This window comes from Psittacula echo (genome assembly GCF_963264785.1).
Source record: "Psittacula echo genome assembly, chromosome: 6".
Classification (NCBI taxonomy): Eukaryota; Metazoa; Chordata; class Aves; order Psittaciformes; family Psittacidae; genus Psittacula; species Psittacula echo.
In genome coordinates, this window is record NC_137743.1 from 59,861,659 (window position 1) to 59,881,616 (window position 19,958).

At 36.2% G+C, this 19,958-nt stretch overlaps 1 protein-coding gene across 1 annotated transcript in view; it reads right to left on the reverse strand.

Moving 5' to 3' along the window:
* Positions 1-19,958, reverse strand: part of LRMDA (leucine rich melanocyte differentiation associated) — a gene marked incomplete at both ends in the record, with an annotated part of 699,972 nt that overhangs the window by 290,996 nt on the left and 389,018 nt on the right. The window contains 2 exons of the mRNA XM_080620269.1: positions 4,478-4,604; positions 16,835-16,961. Of these exons, the coding sequence (XP_080476395.1) occupies positions 4,478-4,604; positions 16,835-16,961 (254 nt within the window). The remainder of the gene's footprint in view (positions 1-4,477; positions 4,605-16,834; positions 16,962-19,958) is intronic.

A 19,958-nucleotide genomic window follows, 5' to 3' on the forward strand; every position in this document is an offset into this window, starting at 1 on the left:
GATTCTTTACACTTTAAAAGCCCTTTGCTCTCTATCTACTCCAAATGATGTACGTTCATAAGTCAAGATCTCTACACAACAGTGCTGGAAAAAGTAAAAAAAACCCAAACAACTGAGCAATGCAGATGTTCTCCAAAGGTTTATCCTTGGTCATTGTATTTACTTTTTAAAACTAGAGCCATTTTCATAATTGAGGGAGATGGTAAAAAAGGGTCCATGAGATGCATTAGCAAAAATGCCTTGTCTAAATTCTTGGAAGCAAATAGGATATATCTATTGAAGAAAAATATGATTCTTGTTAAATAGTTAAGGACAAAAAGTACTAAAATCACTCCATGTAACAGTGTGAACAAGAATCACATACACTTATTACATCAAACACAGATATTAGACTTAACTTTCTGGTTAAGCATCTTCATCTTATTTCCTTAGAGAACAAATGCTATGTCAGGTTTCATAATTATAACTTGTGATGAAACAATGTATCTAAGGTTAAACAAAATTCAAAATACCTATACCGCCATCTTTTGTTGTACAGAGTTTCCCTTCTAGGAAATGGACAAGATGGTCTTGGTAAATTTGCATGAAAGCAGAATGACTCCACATAATATTAAGTCAGATACTTAGAAGTATGCCTGCTGATGTCTAGGTTCTATAAGATGCAAGAGTATTACATGTGACCAAATGCATGCTGCTTGCTTTCACCACTATAAATCAAACTGATAAAAATGCTAACCTTAAAAAATGCAGTAAGCTAAAAAATAGTTGCTGGGTAGAGGGGTTGCAAAATACTGGGAAATATATGTATCTTATAAAAGGAAGTGCACTGACCCATGTAAAGTAATATTTAGACACTTACTGCAGTCTGTATTCATAGCAACACACTTTAGATATAATGGAAATATCCACATTTTATCATCTAGATTAAATGATCATGAAAATAGACCTATAAAATATGAAAATATTATGTGCTTTGATATATCATAATTTCATTTTGGTTATTTATATCATATGAAATGTGAAAATATGGACTCTTAAAATGTATTCTCAAATCACATTCTGGTTTGCATCTCTAAGTTTTAAAGACGAAGCAGTTGAAAGCACAATTTATATACCTGTAAAGCAAAAAAGGGTACAGTTTTAAATAATTATGTCAAGAAATGACAACTGTACTCTTTGTAGAAGCAGGGATGAATAATTACAATGCCGGGACATAATTAAGCAATTTTGACTGCCGTATTCTTGAGCTGTCTTTCTGATGTGAAGTGCTGTCATGCCCAGAAACACACTTCACACTGGACAGGCATCTTCCACTTTGATCTACACTATGCCAGTGAAATGAGGTCATGCTCTGGTCATTAAAAAAGGCTGCCTCATCTGGCTTAGTGCCTCTTATCCAGCCAGGCTTACCCAATCTTTATTAAAATCAGACATGATACAATGTTCAATATTTTGACAAAATAAAACATAAACATCACAGAATAATGAAGTTCAGCAATGAAGTTTAGCTCACTTACATAGTGAGATGGAACACTGCATTGTAACATTAAACTGTTTTCTAATAAATGACTGCATCTTTCCATAAGACAGTCATATCACAAACAGATGCATTTTAAACAAAGGATGAAATGAAGCAAAGCACAAGAAAGTAACTCTGTTCTGCAAAAAAAAAAAAAAAAAAAAAAAAGATAGAACAAATAGGGAAAAATGAAAGTAGAAAAATTTATACAAAATAAAATATTTATGACTTACTGACAACTGGTGATTGCTAGATACTTCTGCATTTGAGTAAACACAAGCTAGTCAGATGGAAATTTCTTGCTTTTATTCTCATTTTGTGTATTTTTTCTTGGTGGGGTATTTTGCTCTCCCAAGTATTTCATGTCAACACTAAAATGAAAACAACTCACCACATCACAGCCTCTTTAGATCATCAGTGCTTTTTATGCTGAATAAGCCATACTGTCTCCTACTTACCATAATGGGAAAAAAAAAAAACCAAAAACCAACCTAACTTAAGATTTTCTGGTTTGGGGGGGAAGGGGGAGAGCTGTTTGTGTGTTTGTTTGTTTGTTTGTTTTGGTTTTGGTTTTTCTGAAAAAGCAACTCTGATAGGCCTACTGTTGTTACTACATCTGGCAGAACAACATTTCCATGTGGCATCCACCAGCTTAAATACTAACCACTCCAACTCTATTCCTGGCAAGCAGAGGCTGACACAGTGACACTACATTGGGGGAAAGAAAGCAAACATTCTTAGGAAGTTCACTATCAGTAGGGTCTAGTATCACTAGGTCAACTTCTTAAGGAGTTTTCCTCATAAACAAAACAGCATATGCTGCAGCCTTCCTCTTAGTTTGGATCAAGGTGCATTCTCCTCTAACTTGTTTAAGAAAGCTTGGAATATATTACCGCTAGCTATCTGTTAAATTTTGCTGAAGCTGGTCAAAAATATCAACAAACATATGGGAGAGGAACTGACAAACAGAGCACACAAGATTCAGAAAACCTGATGGCTGAAGAACAAAAAATATTATGTATTCAAAATTAAACATATGATAGAATTTGAAAGTACAGTTATTGTACACACCATCTTTGTGATATATAGAGGAATGCTGCTTGGTCTTTGAGTATAGCTATAAATAGCTGTATGTATACATATCTGCATCTAAAAACATACATACAGAGAGGACTCTACGAGCTTTCCTCAGGCATAAAAAGAGTTTGCATGCATGTGTACTAAAAGCATGAATATCCTAGGAAACAAGCACAAATTCAAAACAATTTTAAGAGGTTTATAATATCAGCTCTGCATCCAATTTAATATTTATTTTAAATTAGCCACTTCTATAATACGTATATAATATTGTATGATAAGGGTAATTCTGTAACACCTTAAAAAGCATTAATTCATTCCATGGAAAGCATTTACAACGATTTTACCATCAGCAATTTGTACCAAACCATTTGTAAAGAAGGAAAAAAAAAACTTTATTGTGGCAATAACAACAGTAAATTTGAGCCTTCTGCAAATTTGCTAAAATAAATGTATGGTTTAACATAAGACTTAGTGGGTAAATAATTCAAAACTATACAAAAGGTTCAATTACAGATATAAAAGATAAAGACATTATCCTCACATTTATGAAGTAAATTACCCTTAGCTTTTGACTGGTTTCATCTAGAAAAGAAACTTCAAATTTAAAAAACAGACACATTCTTTTTTCTCTAACACTATTAAGTTGGTCAAAATTCAAAGAGCTGACTCTGACATGAAAAAAATCTAATTGCTAATAAAATTAAAAAAAAAAAAACCTTCACCAGATCCAAAATCTGATTAGGTAAGTATTCCAAAAGAAGACAATGCATATATGCTACATCTAACACATTTCTGCTGTTGCATTTGGCCAGATTCAGCAAGGATGGCTTGCTGTGAATAAGATATCCACAACAGATTAGAAATAAATTATTTCATTTATTACATATATGAAGCTGAAATAACTAAAGGCAGTGGTAAATGATCTATCAAAGCTATGCAAGCACCAGAACTGTTAACATTTTAGTAGTTATAAGTGAACCAACCCGAATTAATTTGTTATGCACTACAACCGTATTCATGATAATGCACTTATCTAGCAACACTGTTATGCTTCCAAACAGTGCATTTCCATAACTGCTACAATGTCATTCAGCATTATTGGAAATCTGCAATAAATTATTGATGTTGTATTTTAGAGAACAAAACAGCAAACAGAAAGCAAGTAGACTGAAAACTTAAGTGAAGTTTTAAGAAAGATCTGCAGCACTAAAAGACTCTGCAGCTCAGATTGCTCTTATTGTGTATTGATCAGCAATGGAAAGAGAAGGTAAAGTGGGGAATTCACATCGCATTCTGTTTGAATCAGCAGTATGCAGTATGCCCAGAGTTGATGCAAGTAGCATCAAAAGCTCAGATTACTGAAAATATCTCTCTGATGTTGTCAATGCTAATATAGCAAGAGACCACATTAGGAAACATCACTGAAAATTAGAATCAGCTGGTCCACTAAAAGCCAATAAACACTATAGGTGTGAGCTCTGCGATAGGCATTTGTGTTTAACATACAAGGCAGGGGACAACTTGTCAGAAAAATTGCATTCATTCCCAAAAGCATATCACACAGTTATATACTTTTAGACAGGGTAAAAATATCCTTTTAAGCTCAGTGACACATATTAGTTACTTTGTTATATGAGACAGAGGTTGGAAAACAGAAATTTGATAGCATAACCACAGTCCATTAACCAAACGTAACAGTAAAGTTTGATATTAAAACACAGAAAAATTACTAAGGTCCCTCACCTGACCACATTTACCAGTCCTGTCGTTTGAAAGATTTTGTCTGTTACTTTAGTGAAAGACACAGCCAAGCTTTTGGAGTTATTTTAAAACAGCGTTAATGAATCACATTGTTGTTACCTCTATTAACTCTCCTACCTTAGCATCCTTGGGCTTAACCACTTTCATGAAGGCACCTCTTACTAAGGCTTCCTCTCTCTCCCTCCTGGTTACTTTCCGAGCATCAAGAAATTTCAGGTTTGTCAATTTGTGCAGGACAAAATATCTAACAGATAGCAAAATGCACACAGTTAAAATCCACTGATACAAAAAGACATAATCACAAATTAAATTACTAAAAAGTAACAGCAATAAACAGCAACAGTCTGTTCCCTCTCCACCTTTTTCATGCAACATAGTTTATGTAAAAAGTTGCAATACCTTACTCTCTCAAACAAAACTTCTTGTAAGCTGACCAACAATTTAATAATGGGTGGATCAAACAGATTTAAAAAAATATCACTGCTGCCATGTATATGCCTGTAGGTAATAGTGAGGTATAAGCTATACTCAGAAATAGAATAAATTGGAAATTGTCATATTTTCCTGAAAACACAATGATCAACAACATTAGAAATGTGAACAGAAAATCAGGGAGCAGTATAATTTGTCTTTCACCATAAACACTAAACCACCATTCTTTGTCCTGAAAGAATTGTATGTAAATGTTCAAAATCTTAATATTAACAAAGAATTTGTCAAGAGAAAACATAGAGAGTTATTCCTGGTCTTTGCTTTCCAGGACTACATTTTGACACAGGCATCATCTGGAATGAGAATTCTAATTTGGTCCTGCTAGAGACACAAGGTGTCCTTATAGCATATGTATACCAGCTCAGGATTAAATGCAGAAGCACACAGTCTATTTTTATTAAAAATATTTTAAGAATTCAAAGTTCTTGGTAGGATCCATCTACTCAAAGTGCACCATCTTTTCATCCTCAAAAAAATACCATTGGCTCCTTGCTTGTAAAAGGAGAGAACATGGCAGATCAGAAACAAAGTAAGGCACACAACCATGGCAAATCAAAATACCCAGCCACCTCGAGTACATGTTATTTACATTTAGTCAACCAAATGTGAAGCAGACATTGCAAAGTGAGGGAAGTGCCAGACTTTTACTAGCAGGGGGTAGAAAGGTGATTGATAATGTTCCCCATGCCTAGCTGCTTTGCATAAAACTCCAGTCAGTCAGAGAACCTCCTAACCATACCAATCTCTTCCGGCACTGGGAGGAAGAAATCGAAGTAATAGAAAATTCTGCATAACATAACATGTTGAAAAAGAGCAAAACACAAAAGATGTGCTATAAGATGTAAAAGTTATATTATAATACTGTTCTCAAGACCATATAAACATGTAGAAAAGACTGTAAGACTCCCCTTCTACAACCAAGCAAAATTTAATGCTGAAAATAAACCTTTCCTCTGAGGCACCAGCTTCATAAATTAGAAAATAATAAAATCTGATCCAGTAGACTATCGAATACCATGTGTGGTAACATGTTTTAGAATCACAGATTCAACTAGGTTGGAAAAAACCTTTAAGTCCAACCATTACCCAAGGACTGCAAAGACCACCACTAAGCCATGTCACTGAGAGACTCATCTACATGGTTTGTGAACACTTCCAGGGAAGATGATTCCACCCCTTCCCTGGGCTGTCTGTTCCAATACCTCATCACCCTCTCTGTGAAGAAATTTTTTCCTAATATCCAATCTAAACCTCCCCTGGCACAGCTTGAAACCATTACTTCTTGTCCTATTGCTTGTTACTTGAGAGAAGAGACTGACACCCACCTCACTACAAACCTCCTTTGAGGTAGTTGTAGAGAGCAATAAGATCCCCACTGAGCCTTCTCTTTTCCAGACTAAACAGCCCCAGGTCCCTCAGCTATTCCTCATCCGACTTAAACTTAATCTCCAGACCCTTCACCAGCTTTGTTGCCCTTCTCTGGACCTGCTCCAGCACCTCAATGTCTTTCTTGTAGTGAGGGGGCCAGAACTGAACACAGGATTCGAGGTGCAGCATCACCAGTGCCAAGCACAGGGGGATGATCACTGCCCTGGCCCTGCTGGCCACACTATTTCTCATATAGGCCAAGATGCCATTGCCCTTCTTGGCTGCCTGGGCACAAGCTGGCTCATGTTCAGCCAGTCATCGATTAGCACTCCCAGGTCCTTTTCCACCAATCAGCTTTCCAGCCACTCTTCACCAAGCCTGGAGCATTGCATGGGGTGAATTGTTAAGAAGTTAATTGAAATGCTCAGACAATTTAAATATGAATTCTCAACCTATGACTTTTAAAGATATTAGAAGAAAAAGAGAATCACTTTACAAAACAGAATATGTCCTAAGACTATTTATCAAACAACAGCTACAGATCTACCAGACTGATACAATCTCAGACTCTTCCCAGCTTTCCCGGCTGCCCTTCCAGTCCTCCCTGTCATTTTGCTGGCCCTTATCTCTCAGCAGAGAAGAAGCTATCCATCTTGCATTGCTAGCAGAAAAGCTCTGATGACAACAGATTCTTTCAAATGAAGACATGTACAGAAGGAAACAATATGTCAAGAGTGAAGAAGAGTGAAGCTAAAAATGAGTAAAGACACCCACTAAGTGTAGGGTGAGAAAAGATGAATATTCAGGTGAAGAAAACATCGGTATTAGAAAATCAGCAAATGTTTAATGATGGAATGAAATATGCCATTGAAAAGCAGGCTGCAACAAAAATGACAACAGACTAAGACAGCACTGTCATCTATGCTGACTTTGGATCACAGCCCTAATGTCAGTCTCTCAATCATTTCAAAAGAGCCTCAAATTATAATAGCATTCCTTTATACAAATGTATTTTTGTATTTTTAAGCCATCTTGACTGCACGCCAAAAAACAGAATTAGCACCAGTACTTGCCAATTCAAAAAGAAAACCAGAAAAACCTACCCACATAAGCTAAACAGCAAACTACACCACAAGTCACAGGCTTGGAGTTGATTTATTTATTTTCTTTTAACTTGCACTCCTCAAGGACAGCAAATATTAAATAACCATAAACATTATCCCACCAGTAGAACAAAGGTATATCAGTGATTAATTCTTTTAAAAGGTGATTCAAAATATGATCCCACTTATTCCTTTTACTAAATCTGAGATAAAAAAAATTCTATATTATATGAACATAATAAGATTGTTTTTTTATTAAACACCTGAAGAAAAGCGTTGGGCTTCCTGGGTATATTTTAGCTAGAAATATGAAGATGCAGCTTCAATCTAAATGAAACACAAGTTTGCCATAAAAAAATACAGGAAAGGATTACCACAGCCCTGGAATGAACGCTTTACAGTATCAATTCAACCCTTGTAAATTTAATCCAGGGTTATTTGTTGCACAAAATCTCTTTACTGTGATGTATGACTTAGTTACTAAGGTTATCACAGCAGTATCCTAAAGTTGCATAGTACATAAAACATTTCAGTTAACAATGCAGGGAGGTTAACTCCCACAGATAACCTGCTATCAGAGGGTTAGACCAGATGACATGCCTCTGTCAGCTTTCAGGAGCTATTGATGGTTCAATCAGTTTGTTTTGAAGGTAAAGTACAACAAAAGGGCACTAAACTTATTCAAACTGTCAACGGGGACTATAGAATGTTGCTTGCAGGTAAGTAATTTTGGGTGGTTTAAGACTATTATCAAACACACCAAGGGCTGCAGAAAAAGACAGCTACTAATAACACAGAATGCAGCCATCATAAAATACTTTATGGCAGGTACCAGGATCCATAAATTGCATGACACATTGTACCTGTTTTAGTCTTCCAAAAGAGAACACACTTTAATGAAGAAAGTCCATCTAAATTTTACATTATAAGTTTAGAAAGGTTTATTTTAGGTTAGAGGTTGAGGGGCAGGGTCTCCCTGCTCAGCCGTCCTTCCCCTCTCCCCTTTATTTTTAATTGTTTTGAAACTTAGCAGTGCGCCATGTGCTCTGAGACTGTTGTTACTGGGGTTTAACATCTTTGCAGTAGTGTGAGAAAATGTTAGTGTTTTCAGTGATGAGGATAAAGATGACCTCCAGAGACAGAAAGAAAAACAGAGACACAGGAAGGTGCTTAGAGTTCCATTTATCATTGCCTGTAAACTGATCTTCTAATTCATGATGGTTTAAGGAAACGAACAATGTGAGTAAAGTTGCATCTGTTGTCCAGAATCATCTCCCCTTCCTTAACTCCCAGTGCCAAGAGTCCCATGAAAATAAGCTAATAATAGATATCCATCACACACAAACAGGAACACTCAGAGATTGAAAAAGACCAGAGAATATCACATTTCATGTTATTTCAGTCTTAGTTAAGTGAAAATGACAAGGAAGATTAACAATTCATTTACCAATTTTGTAAGTGTTGCATGCGATTAGTACTATTTTAACAGTTTTTAAACAGACCTGTCAAGATATTGGAAAAGAGGGACAGGCTTGAGGGGGCATTTTCAAAGGAATGCAGAGGGTTTGGGATTTAGCTGCTATTGACACGGGCAAAAGCTCAGTGGCGCAACGCCTTCCTTTGAAGAAACATGTTGGAGTTCAGAAATGGACAAAACAAAGTTAGCTTTGGATCAGCTATTGCTATTTATTAAACCATACATGATTCTAGTTTTATATAAAGAAATACTGTCTCTGATACTGACTCACTCTACAGCTTTTAATGAATCACAGACTTGTCATCTTAATTCTGTCTTACAAACACATAAACTAAGACCTACCCGTTACCTTGCAGGTATATTCTCTGTGTGTTTCTAGTTCTTCACTATGTAACAGTCATAAAGTCATCACTTAAAACATAGTCCTTGAGCTATTCCCTCAACCTCAAAAATCAGTTACGGTTCACTCTTCTAGGAGAGTTTCACAGGTGAAGCTAAAGGGTTCAAAAAGAATGTTTAAGTGTTCCTTAAAGGATCACACAGAAGAAAGAAACAAATCTATTTTAAACATATGCAAGAAATTTGACAGTCTTGATCCAAAACACAGAAGTGTAAATAACTTTTAGGTCAACTCTTTATTTTTGTTAAATAGCTACTGTGTAATTTCATTCCGACCTATTTTTTTCAGTAGCCATTTAGGTATAAAAATTCTTTCAGTTTTAATGAGTTTTGGTATACTAATCCTTACTGTTATCAAATGCTTCTAGGAAACTTTTATTCTAGATATGTGAACACCATAACAAATCAAACAAATAACAAAAAAAAAAAAAAATCACATCATATTATAGCATCTAAACGGCCTCAATTCATTTATTACTGCCCTTGGAAAAGCAGACAAGTTGAAGAACATGGTTGGCCTCCTGATACTGAAAGATAATGTCATCACCCATAAGCCACACTATAAGAAAATCTTATAAGTGTCAATAAATTCCTTGGAAAAAGGATGTTTGGGGTTGTTCGTTTTGTTTTTTTTTTCTCTCCTTCTACTACAATAAAAGTATACTAAATTTGTATATATTAGTTTTTCAGAGAAAATAAACTTTTCCACTAAACCTTTAGTGAAAGACTATAGTAAGAACTAGATTCTGTATACTCCTTAATTTTGTATTTTTATTAACATAAACTGGAATATAAAACTGTACTGTATACATCAATATTTTAGTTTAAACCACAAAATCAATCTGGCAGTGAAAATTTGAGAAATATTTGCCCAGAAGAATGCAGAAAAAAATATCTGGCTCTACCTGTATCATAACTGCAAAATGCACTTTGTTTCAGTGTTTACTTTCATTTTTATTTTCTGTGCTATTGCATTTCCTTTCTCTGACAATCATAGAACATAAAAATAATATACTTATTTCAAACTTTGAAGGGCTGATTATGCTCTCAGTTATGTTACTGTAAACTAGAAATAATAAATAACTTGAAGCTTGCAAAGTTACATCAGCAAACAGGGAGAGATGAAAACAAAAAACAGGCTTGAGAAACATGTTTATTACAATTAACCAGATTATCTTCTGTAATTGCTTCTTCTGCACCACCAAAAAGTTTAACTCCCTACCCCTACCCTTATCCCACCAAACAGCATAGAACTGGCTGCAGAAATTCTATCTGCAACAAAACTTCTTCAATACAGAGTTAAGGAAGCCAGGTCACAAACTTAAACCATCTTCCAAAAGAGAGGGTATGATGTTGGCATGAGGTATGTCAGAGGAATACATAGCCTCTGTGCAACCTTAGAGCACGTGATTCTAAGGGGCTCTCAAAGCACTGAGAAATCCAGACTGCCTCCTAATCCTGTATCATCTTCTGCTTTACTTCAATGTAGCAAAGACCTCTATGAATTAGAAAAATGTCTTCACACATGTAACAATGATTATAGCTATGTCTTGACTTACTGTGTTAGTATGGACAAATCTCGATATTACGGACTTCAATTTATTTGGCTGAACAAAAATATCATGATAGCCCTTGCTCATAAACCCTTACATTTGCTTATCTCAGATGGAAGTTGTATGGCTATTTGATACGGGGTTTTTTCCAGGTACTGTAGAACAGACAAAGCCTCATGCACACAGTGAAGTAGCACAGATTCATAGATCATACGGACGTAAGCATCTCCCTAAGCATCTCAAGTACATAAAAACCATACACAGAAGTACCAAAGACTTCAATCACTCTTGCTAAAAGACAGCCTTAACAATAAATTCAGTGATATTGACCAAGTATATTAGCATTATTTTCATTAATGAGTGAGGACTTCCAGTCTCCCATTACTTCTTGAATATGCATTTAGGTAGTCATGTTATTGTCCAAATTCAATCACAAGACTGTTTAAAATACCTTAATAGATTTCGTCTCAATTAAAAAAACAACCAAAACAAACACTAAACCAAAAAAAATCCACAATAAAACAAAACAAAGGAAACTGAAAATGCTGTAAGAGGACCCAGCATTTCACAGAATCAAACCTCTGGGGTGGGAACAGCTGATTTAGCTTGAAAAGTTAATCCATACAAAATGCCTGCACTTCCCTTCTTGCAGTTAAACCTTAAGAGGACTTTATAAGGTTATCACCATTTGCTCCCCCTGCCAAAGATAGCATATCTAGTACATGTACTTTTAAGCTAATTTAAAATAAACTCAGGCATTTGTTTCCACTTGCCCTTGTTTCCATGTCAACAGCACTTAATGAATGCATCATTCCAGGAAATGTCAATAAGGAGCAAAGAAGAGTGAACAAGCACTGAAAACTTCACACATGGCATACATCTCTTACAATCATATCGCTTTAATGAAAATAGGTGAGGTCACCTGCAGCATTCTCAAATGCTTTGTAATACATTCTGACCCAGATGATTTTTCACAGTTCAGTAACATGATGTTTGAAGTTTTTACAGCAAACAATACACCCACAGGACTGACCAAGTGCGGGTACAAGAGAAGCAACCAGCAATTACTCTGTTGACTTCTGTTACTTTGATCTCCAGGTCATGACCTTTGCTTTCACGCAATCTTCAAAGCAGGGATTGTAGAGTAGGTTATTTTAGAGGACACACTGTTTTGCAGGCTCTTTTTTCTGTGTTTCTTGCTTCCTGTTTGAGCCAAGAGCTTTTAAAACTTTCCTGTCACCATGACATTTTAGATATTCTGCTTTCCTCTGCCTCACCCCCAAGATGTCCCTTTGCAAAATCTCATCTCCAAAATACAGAAAGCTTAAAAAAAAAGACAAAAAGTAAGAACTTAAAGCATCTTTTTAACAGAAAGAAACTAAAGACATTTTACAATGATGGAAAAAAAACAAAAGGTTTTAAAAACAACCAAACAAGTTTGGTTGCCTTTAGGAAAGACAGGCCGGGCAGACAGGCAGGGGGTGTAGCTATTTATGTCAGTGATAGGCTGGAGAATATGGAATGCTGCCTGGGGATGGGTGATGGGCCAACTGAGAGTTTGTGGGTTAGGGTCAACAGGAGAATTGCAATGGGAGACATTAATGTGGGGGTCTGCTACAGATCACCCGATCAGGAGGACTCTGTAAATGAAGCAGTCTACAGACAGATAGGAGCAGTCTCACGCTGGCAGGCCCTTATCCTCATGGGGGGCTTCAATCACTCCTGTATCTTTTGGAGGGATGGTATGCCCAGAACAAGCAACCCAGGAAGTTCCTTGATTGTGTGGATGACAACTTCCTCCTGCAAGTAATAGAGGAGCCGACAAGGAGAGGTGCCGTGCTTGACCTGGTACTCACAAACAGGGAGGGGCTGGTGGGAAATGTGATGTTCCAAGGCAGTGCAGTGCAGTGCAGAAGCTTGGCTGCAGTGATCATGAGATGATAGAGTTCAAGATCCTCAGGGCAGTGAGAAGAGCGTGCAGCAAGCTCACTGCTCTGGACTTCAAGAGAGCAGACTTTGGCCTCTTCAGGAGCTGGCTCAGTAAGGTTCCATGGAATAAAGCCCAGGAGGGCAGGGGGGCCCCAAAGTGCTGGTTGATATTCAAGGATCACCTGCTCCAAGCTCAGGAGTGTTGCATCCTGACTAAAAGGAAATGGGGCAAGAAGGCCAGGAGGCCTCCATGGATGGATAAGGAGCTGCTGAGAAAATTTGGGAGGATAAAAGAAGCTTATAGAAGGTAGAAGCAAGGACGGGCGGCCTGGGAAGAACAGAAGGACTTGTCGAGGAAGCTAGGGGTCAGGTTAGGAAAGGTAAGGCCCAATTAGCATTGAGTCCTGCTAGAGATATCAAAGGTAACAGGAAGGTCTCCTGTAGGTATGTTGCAAACAAAAGACAGGCTAAGGATAATGTGGGCCCTCTCCATAAGGCAACGGGAGAACAGGTTACTGTTGATTTGGAGAGGGCTGAGATTCTCAAGGACTTCTTTGCCTCAGCCTTCACTGGCAAGTGCAAAGAGTTTGACACTGTCCCGGACAACATCCTTGTCTCTAAACTGGAGAGATATAAATTTGATGGATGGACCACCCAGTGGATAAAGAATTGGCTGGATGGCTGCACACAGAGAGTTAAGGTCAATGGCTCTATGTCCAAACGGATACTTGTAACGAATGGTGAATGAGAAGTTCAGGTTAGACATAAGGAAGAAGTTCTTTAGTGTGAGGGTGGTGAGGCACTGGAACAGGTTGCCCATTACTGGGAGAGTTCAAGGCCAGGTTGGACAGTGCCTTGGGCAACATGGTCTAGTGTGAGAAGTCCCTGCCCATGGCAGGAGGCTTGGAACTGGATGATCTTAAGGTTCTTTCCAGCCCAAACTATTCTATGATTCAAAGTTTGCTTATAAAAATTCCACAGAAAGGAACTTTCCATTCTCTTCTGTCCAAATAAAAATTCCAGTAACAAACATAGAAAAGTTTTCATCAATTTGTTCTACACAGTTGAAAGGCAGAAAGGAAGTAACAGGGATGGAAAAAAAGCAGCTTTAAAAAAAAAAAAAAAAATTCACACTCAACGTTTCTTAGGAAAAAAAAACTACTTTGAGAAAAAGTCACAACAATATTTTTGTATAAAATCTATTTATAATGAAAAACTAAGGAAAAGTTTTATCATTGACAGTGACAGAAAAGGTCTAACAATGGATTACCTGAGGTACCAGACTGTTCTTCACAAAAAGCATAGTTTCATATCTTTTCCAAGTACTTATAAGAAAACCTGATTATTTTTTAAAATATGGAATATTATTTTTTCTCTCTGTTGATAATATCACAGTAAATCACTGGAGCTTGGTTTGTTAAAAATTTGATTTTCCACACTTTTTCAAGGTTGAGATTTTGGGGTTTTACACATCTTTTCAGTTTGTTGGAATGAGAAGATTAAGTAAAGCTTTGCTTTCTAGCACCCTTCTCTTTCTGGTTGAGGAATTACATAGCCTGAACTCTAATTGAACTCAGTAGGAATGAAATTAAAGCTCAATGAAAAATGAACCTGTGGTTCCAATGGTCACTGCAAAAATTTACTAGAAGTTCCTATTCAGAATAAAATTTTACGGTAAAGCAAAATGTTTATATAATTTGGGTTCACTGAAATGTGATCTTTTGATGCTTTATTTGTGACAATTTTTCTCAAAAAAATAAAAATCTTAGGAAAAAAAAAGTTACTTCAAACCATAAAAAAAAAGGATTAAAATGGCAGTATCAGATGTTTCCTTTTAAGACTCAAAGCAATACATTTGATAAAATACAAATAATTTCTCACTCAGGAGAGCTTACTGCTGTTAAATCGGTGAGATATATCTGCAGACTTGAGAGAAGGAACTAAAAATTGTCCTAGACGCTTCAGAACGTATTCAAAACTCTGATTTAGCTATTCAGAATAAAATTAGCAGAATCAGTTCCACCATGTAGGTGAATACATTTCCCTCTAGATAAAGAGACAGATAGACAGACATTTTTGGGGGTTTTGAGTCTAATGTTGACTTAAAAACACATTTCATATAGTGTAACAAATAGAGAAAAGGATCAGAAAGATTTCATTATTACAGCAGAGCCACAAATCATTAGACTAATTACAAGACCATTCTTCTTTCTTTAAAGAGTTTTAATTAACCCAGTCCAAAAAAAAAAAAAAAAAAAAAAAAAAAAAAAAGAGGGATTGAAAGATTGAGGGGAAAGAAAATGGAAACAAAGTTGCAGTTTCAAACAGATGCAAGAATACAATCACTTCACACTCTGACGCGGTGGTTTGCCATGATGTGACCTAAAACTACCTTGACCTTCCTGAAATCAACATTTTTGCACTGAAATGAAACAACAGACATTCTTGTTTTGATGTATGGCTGTGTGACATACTATAAATATTACATCACATAACCACAGAGGATGTCAATCAATAAAGAATTTTTTCAGACAGCACTAAATGAACCATGGGTTCTTGCCTCTGAACGGCTCCTTTAATGTACTACTTTTGCTTAAATGATTAATAGGAGACATATTGTCAGAAAACATACTTAAAGTGAAAAACAGTAAATTGCAGAAATATAATTCATTTTTTAAGCAATTCTCTAGTGCAAATGTCACATAAATTTACATAGAGACTGTGCTTTCAGACTCTTGCAGACTGGATAGTAGGCATACCTTTCACTTAAGTGTGAAAGCAATGGGAAAACATTTTATTGAATTTAGGCTGCTCTAAGTGGTGAAAACCAAAACTTCACAGGTAAACTGGATTCAAAAGTTGAATCATTAGAAGGTGAAAGTATTTAGGTTAAAGATAACCTAGAAATCCAGCTCAAAAATTTGGAACAAATTAAAAAATATATCCACACCCAAGACAGCTGTGCTGCTGTTTCATCCTACAGCATTTCCGAGCAATAAACTGGTGCATAGAATTCATGCCATTTCCCAATAAACCTGCTTTTAGTCTTTGTCACTTTGCATTGTGTTATAATAACTCCTACAGCAGAGTTTGGATTACATGAAGATAAAATCAGTGGTTTACTATATAACTCTGAATACTGCAGGTGATCTGCTGATAAAAAGTAAGCTCAGGCTCTGCAAAGTTGCAGCATGGTGACCAGTGCTGTTTGGTGTTGCTTTGCTCTGACTTGCCTCAGACAGCCATTTTCAGCTGACGTGAAAAGTACCAGCACACAGAGACTGAAACTCTGTATCAGACGTGAGCAAGGAAAAAGAATTCCAACCACTTTTCTGCTTTTCGGTTTTTGGGGTTTTTTTTAATAATCACTTGCCTATAAAGTTATAAATAGGAAAATTATGTCACTTCATCAGATATTCCGTACATTTTGGACCTATACTTACAGTGATAAGGTGGAAGTAATTTTATCTATTAAAAAATGACCCTTGTAATTTTTTGCAACATTTCAGTTGGATCAGTTGGACATATGGTATTTTATCAGGCTTCCGTATTAATTTCCAGATGACTTTTTGTGTAATCTAGCTCATTAAAATGGCACTATAGTGATAGTTTCGGGGGGGGGTATTTTAATCTAAACACTAACCACTCTAAGTAAAGCAGCACAACATAGGAGTCCTTTCTTCTATGTTCTTTAACAGTACCTTAGAGATAATAGTACCTTTAATAGTGCCTAGAGAAGAAACTTGTACCATAATCCAATGTTAGCAGAAGACAATGCAAATGGCTGAGTGCAGTGATCGTTTTTTTTATTGACTGTCATTCTTCACGTATGTTAAGTGTCGCCTTACAGAAATGTGGGCTTGTAAGTAGGCACCTATGAGCACTTACATTCAGGAAATCCTGTGCACACTTGCTCAACTCAAACATGAGCTGTACAGCACTGAAATATTTTTTGAAATGGGGTTCCTGAGAGTGATCTCACCAAAATGATGTTATTCAAATTCCCAGGTGTTTCATTGCAGAATATAAAACAATGCTTTCACAACAGAGTGCAGATCTGGTTTGAGGCTCGGATTTGGTTTCAATTCAGTATTTTTCCAGTAACAAAACAAAAGTGACACACCTTACCACATTTACAAGTGGAAACACTAACCTGTACCTCTGGTAGTCATCTTCATCCTTCTCTCTGCAGACCAGCTCATTTGGGCATGCCATGTTTCCAAGCAAACTGAGATACTGTAGTGAGGGCACCACTTCAGCCAAATGGTCCAAAAGGCTTTCTAACTCGGTTATGTTTCAAAGGTTGTGGGTTAAGGATTCAATGACATTGATGAAAAAAAGCATTTAGAATTGCACCACTCCTGATATAAACATACATTTCAATAACTGACAATCAAGTTTAGTATGGCATTTGTGAAAATGTCACATTAATTGTTCCAATGGCAAACAAGGATAAACTTCAGTCATTTTTTTGGCATGAAATGAAAGAATTTGGCTGTTTTGTCATTCTTTTCTCCCCCCTTCTTTCCTAGGTGGTTCAGTAAAAAACATTAAAACTTTGACAAAATGATGGATGCTGTGCAGTAAAATGGCTAGCAATTGCTGGAGCCATGAAACTTTTCCAGCATGGAAACAAACAGTTAGTTTCACAGCACATTCATCACTAATATATTCAGTCCACTGGAAAATGAGTTTAAGAAAAAAAAAAAAGGGAAAAAAAAGTCAAACGACAACAACCTACATTCATTCCCAGCATATAAATGTTTTGAATGTCCCAGTAACACATTTGTAATTACTCAATTAGTATATGTCAATTAATGGTTCACTAAGTGCAACTTACAGGCTTCAGTATTACAAGTATTTTACAGATGAAGCTTTAAAGTCATGTAAAGCATAATTTTTTTCATTAAAATAGCATTATATTTTGGTGTTCATGAGGTTTTTAAACTATATTCCTCAGAATATAAGTAATGACAATATACCTTTGATATTGTAAACTATATTAAACCAACAAGCAAATAATGGTTAAACTATCTTTTAATCACTGCAATATTGGAAATCACAGGTTAGGTTTACGCATAACAATATTCAGCCATTTGCACACTGTTGATTGATCAAATAAATTATTTTGTTAAAGTATAGTGCGACAGTCTCCAAGGCTCAAACTATACATTTTTATTTACTTTAATTTACATGCAAAGAAAATGGTGTGATTCTCAAAAAAGATGTCATGCATATGTATGTAAGAAGTTTTCATTGTTTAAAAACTGACTGACTTAGACAATAGTAATGTTATTTTGAACCATTAAAGGGCATTTAATTGCTGTGGTTTTATCCACTCCTGCTGTTACAGACCACAACTATTGTTTTAAATCCTCAGTTCACTTGTGTTGTTATTATTTATACTTGATTTATGTGATTCTGTTATCTTTGTTATTTTTAGCTGATGGAATTTGTTTTATTTCTTCACCCCAATATCTTAAGGGCAACAGAAGCAATACAGAATGGAAAGAGCAGCTTCACTATTAAAAATGCAGTCTTCCTTTTACAAGCTTTAAGTTTTATTTTATTTCCAAACAGACATGGGGTTAATGCTGATAATTACTAATATTAATAGGTAAAAATAAGAGTATCTACGCTTAATGTTCTGTCCTATAAGACATAAGGAATCATACTCAAATACTTTGTGTGAATGAGAAAAACGAGAGCTTGGAATTAGTTCTATGAATTAACTAAAAAGGTAAAAATGCTAACTTTTAGTTTGGCAAAGCCATATGATGGAAAGTTATATGCCAGCAAGTAATCAACCAAAACCTAAGAAAAATTGTCTTTTTGAAGCATCATCAAATACAAATGATTTTTGGTAGCCAGGATGAATTCCTAATTAAAGTCTGGTGCTAATTCTCATCTTCTGATATCTGGACCTCAAGCTTATGCATAAACTTTTTTATGGCTCTTTCAGGACATATGTGACTGTGATGGGAAGGTCACAAGCTGTTTTTCCGCATATGTTCAAGTGAAAGGCTTTTTAAAAGTTTCCCAAGACTGTTACATACGTGCTTGAATCTGGCACCCTCCCTCAGACAGGAGAAACACTTAATTTCTTGCAGGACAGCTTAAGTTACAAAAAGATTCCCTGAGAGAAATAGCGTATTATTACAAAAGACAATTTCTGTAACAGCAATCTCACACAGGGTTAGCTATTGAAAGGCTTAGATTGCATCTGGCCATTACCTCTCAAAAGGATAAAAAACCCAAAACCAAACAAACAAAAACCAAACCAACTAACCAAAAAACACAACAAACTACCACCCAAACTTTTTGCCTCTTCTATGGAGTAAATATGCAGAATATCTGGCAATTCAGTAGAGCTTTTTCAGGGGCAGAAGCTTTCCTCTTCAACAATTTGCTGACAAGCATTCTAACTCCCATCTGATCATGCAGACTTGAGGGCGAATATCAAAATGTATTAAGATACATAATGATGAAGAGCAGTGTCAGCTTAGATTTGCAAAAAAGTGTGAGACTATGCATCAAAGTCCTACAGAATGCAGGCAAAAGGGAGACAACAAATTCACTAAGAGCTTTGGGTAGATAACAGTATTTGGTAAACTGAATCTCAAAAATCTAAATCTCCTCAAATCTGGCAATTAGTGTCTAGATTCTAATATCTCATATCTAAACTGATTTTAGATGCAGAAACACATCCCTAAAAATTTTATGACAGGGATGACTAGGAATCTCACACAGACTTCTTACCATGTAGTTCACTGTGAGACACTCCAGGCCTTTTCATCATTTACTCATATCCCTCAAATTAAATAAATATTTAGCAGCCTAGGATTATTTCCGTTTCAGCTGCAACAGAAATAGGTGCACAGGACAAACCCCAAGAATCTGATATAATCACCTCAAATGTAGAAGTAATTCACAGAAAAGTTGAAGTTTTGCAGGCTTGGACAGCCACAAAATACTAGAGCACCAGCAACACCTGAGAGCAAACCAACCTGAGGCTTATCATAGTCAACTTTTTTGTGACAGAATCAGCAGTTGTATCATAAATAAAATAGTTAAAAATCCTGTTCTGGAGGCCTACAACAAATCTAGAGAGGGAGTTTTTACAAGTGCATGAAGTAACAGGACAAAGGGGAATGGCTTTAAGCTGACAGACAGCAGATTTAGATTAGATATTAGGAAGCAGTTCTTTACTGTGAAGTTAGTGAGACACTGGAACAGGTTGCCCAGAGAAGCTGTGGATGCCCCATCCCTGGCAGTGT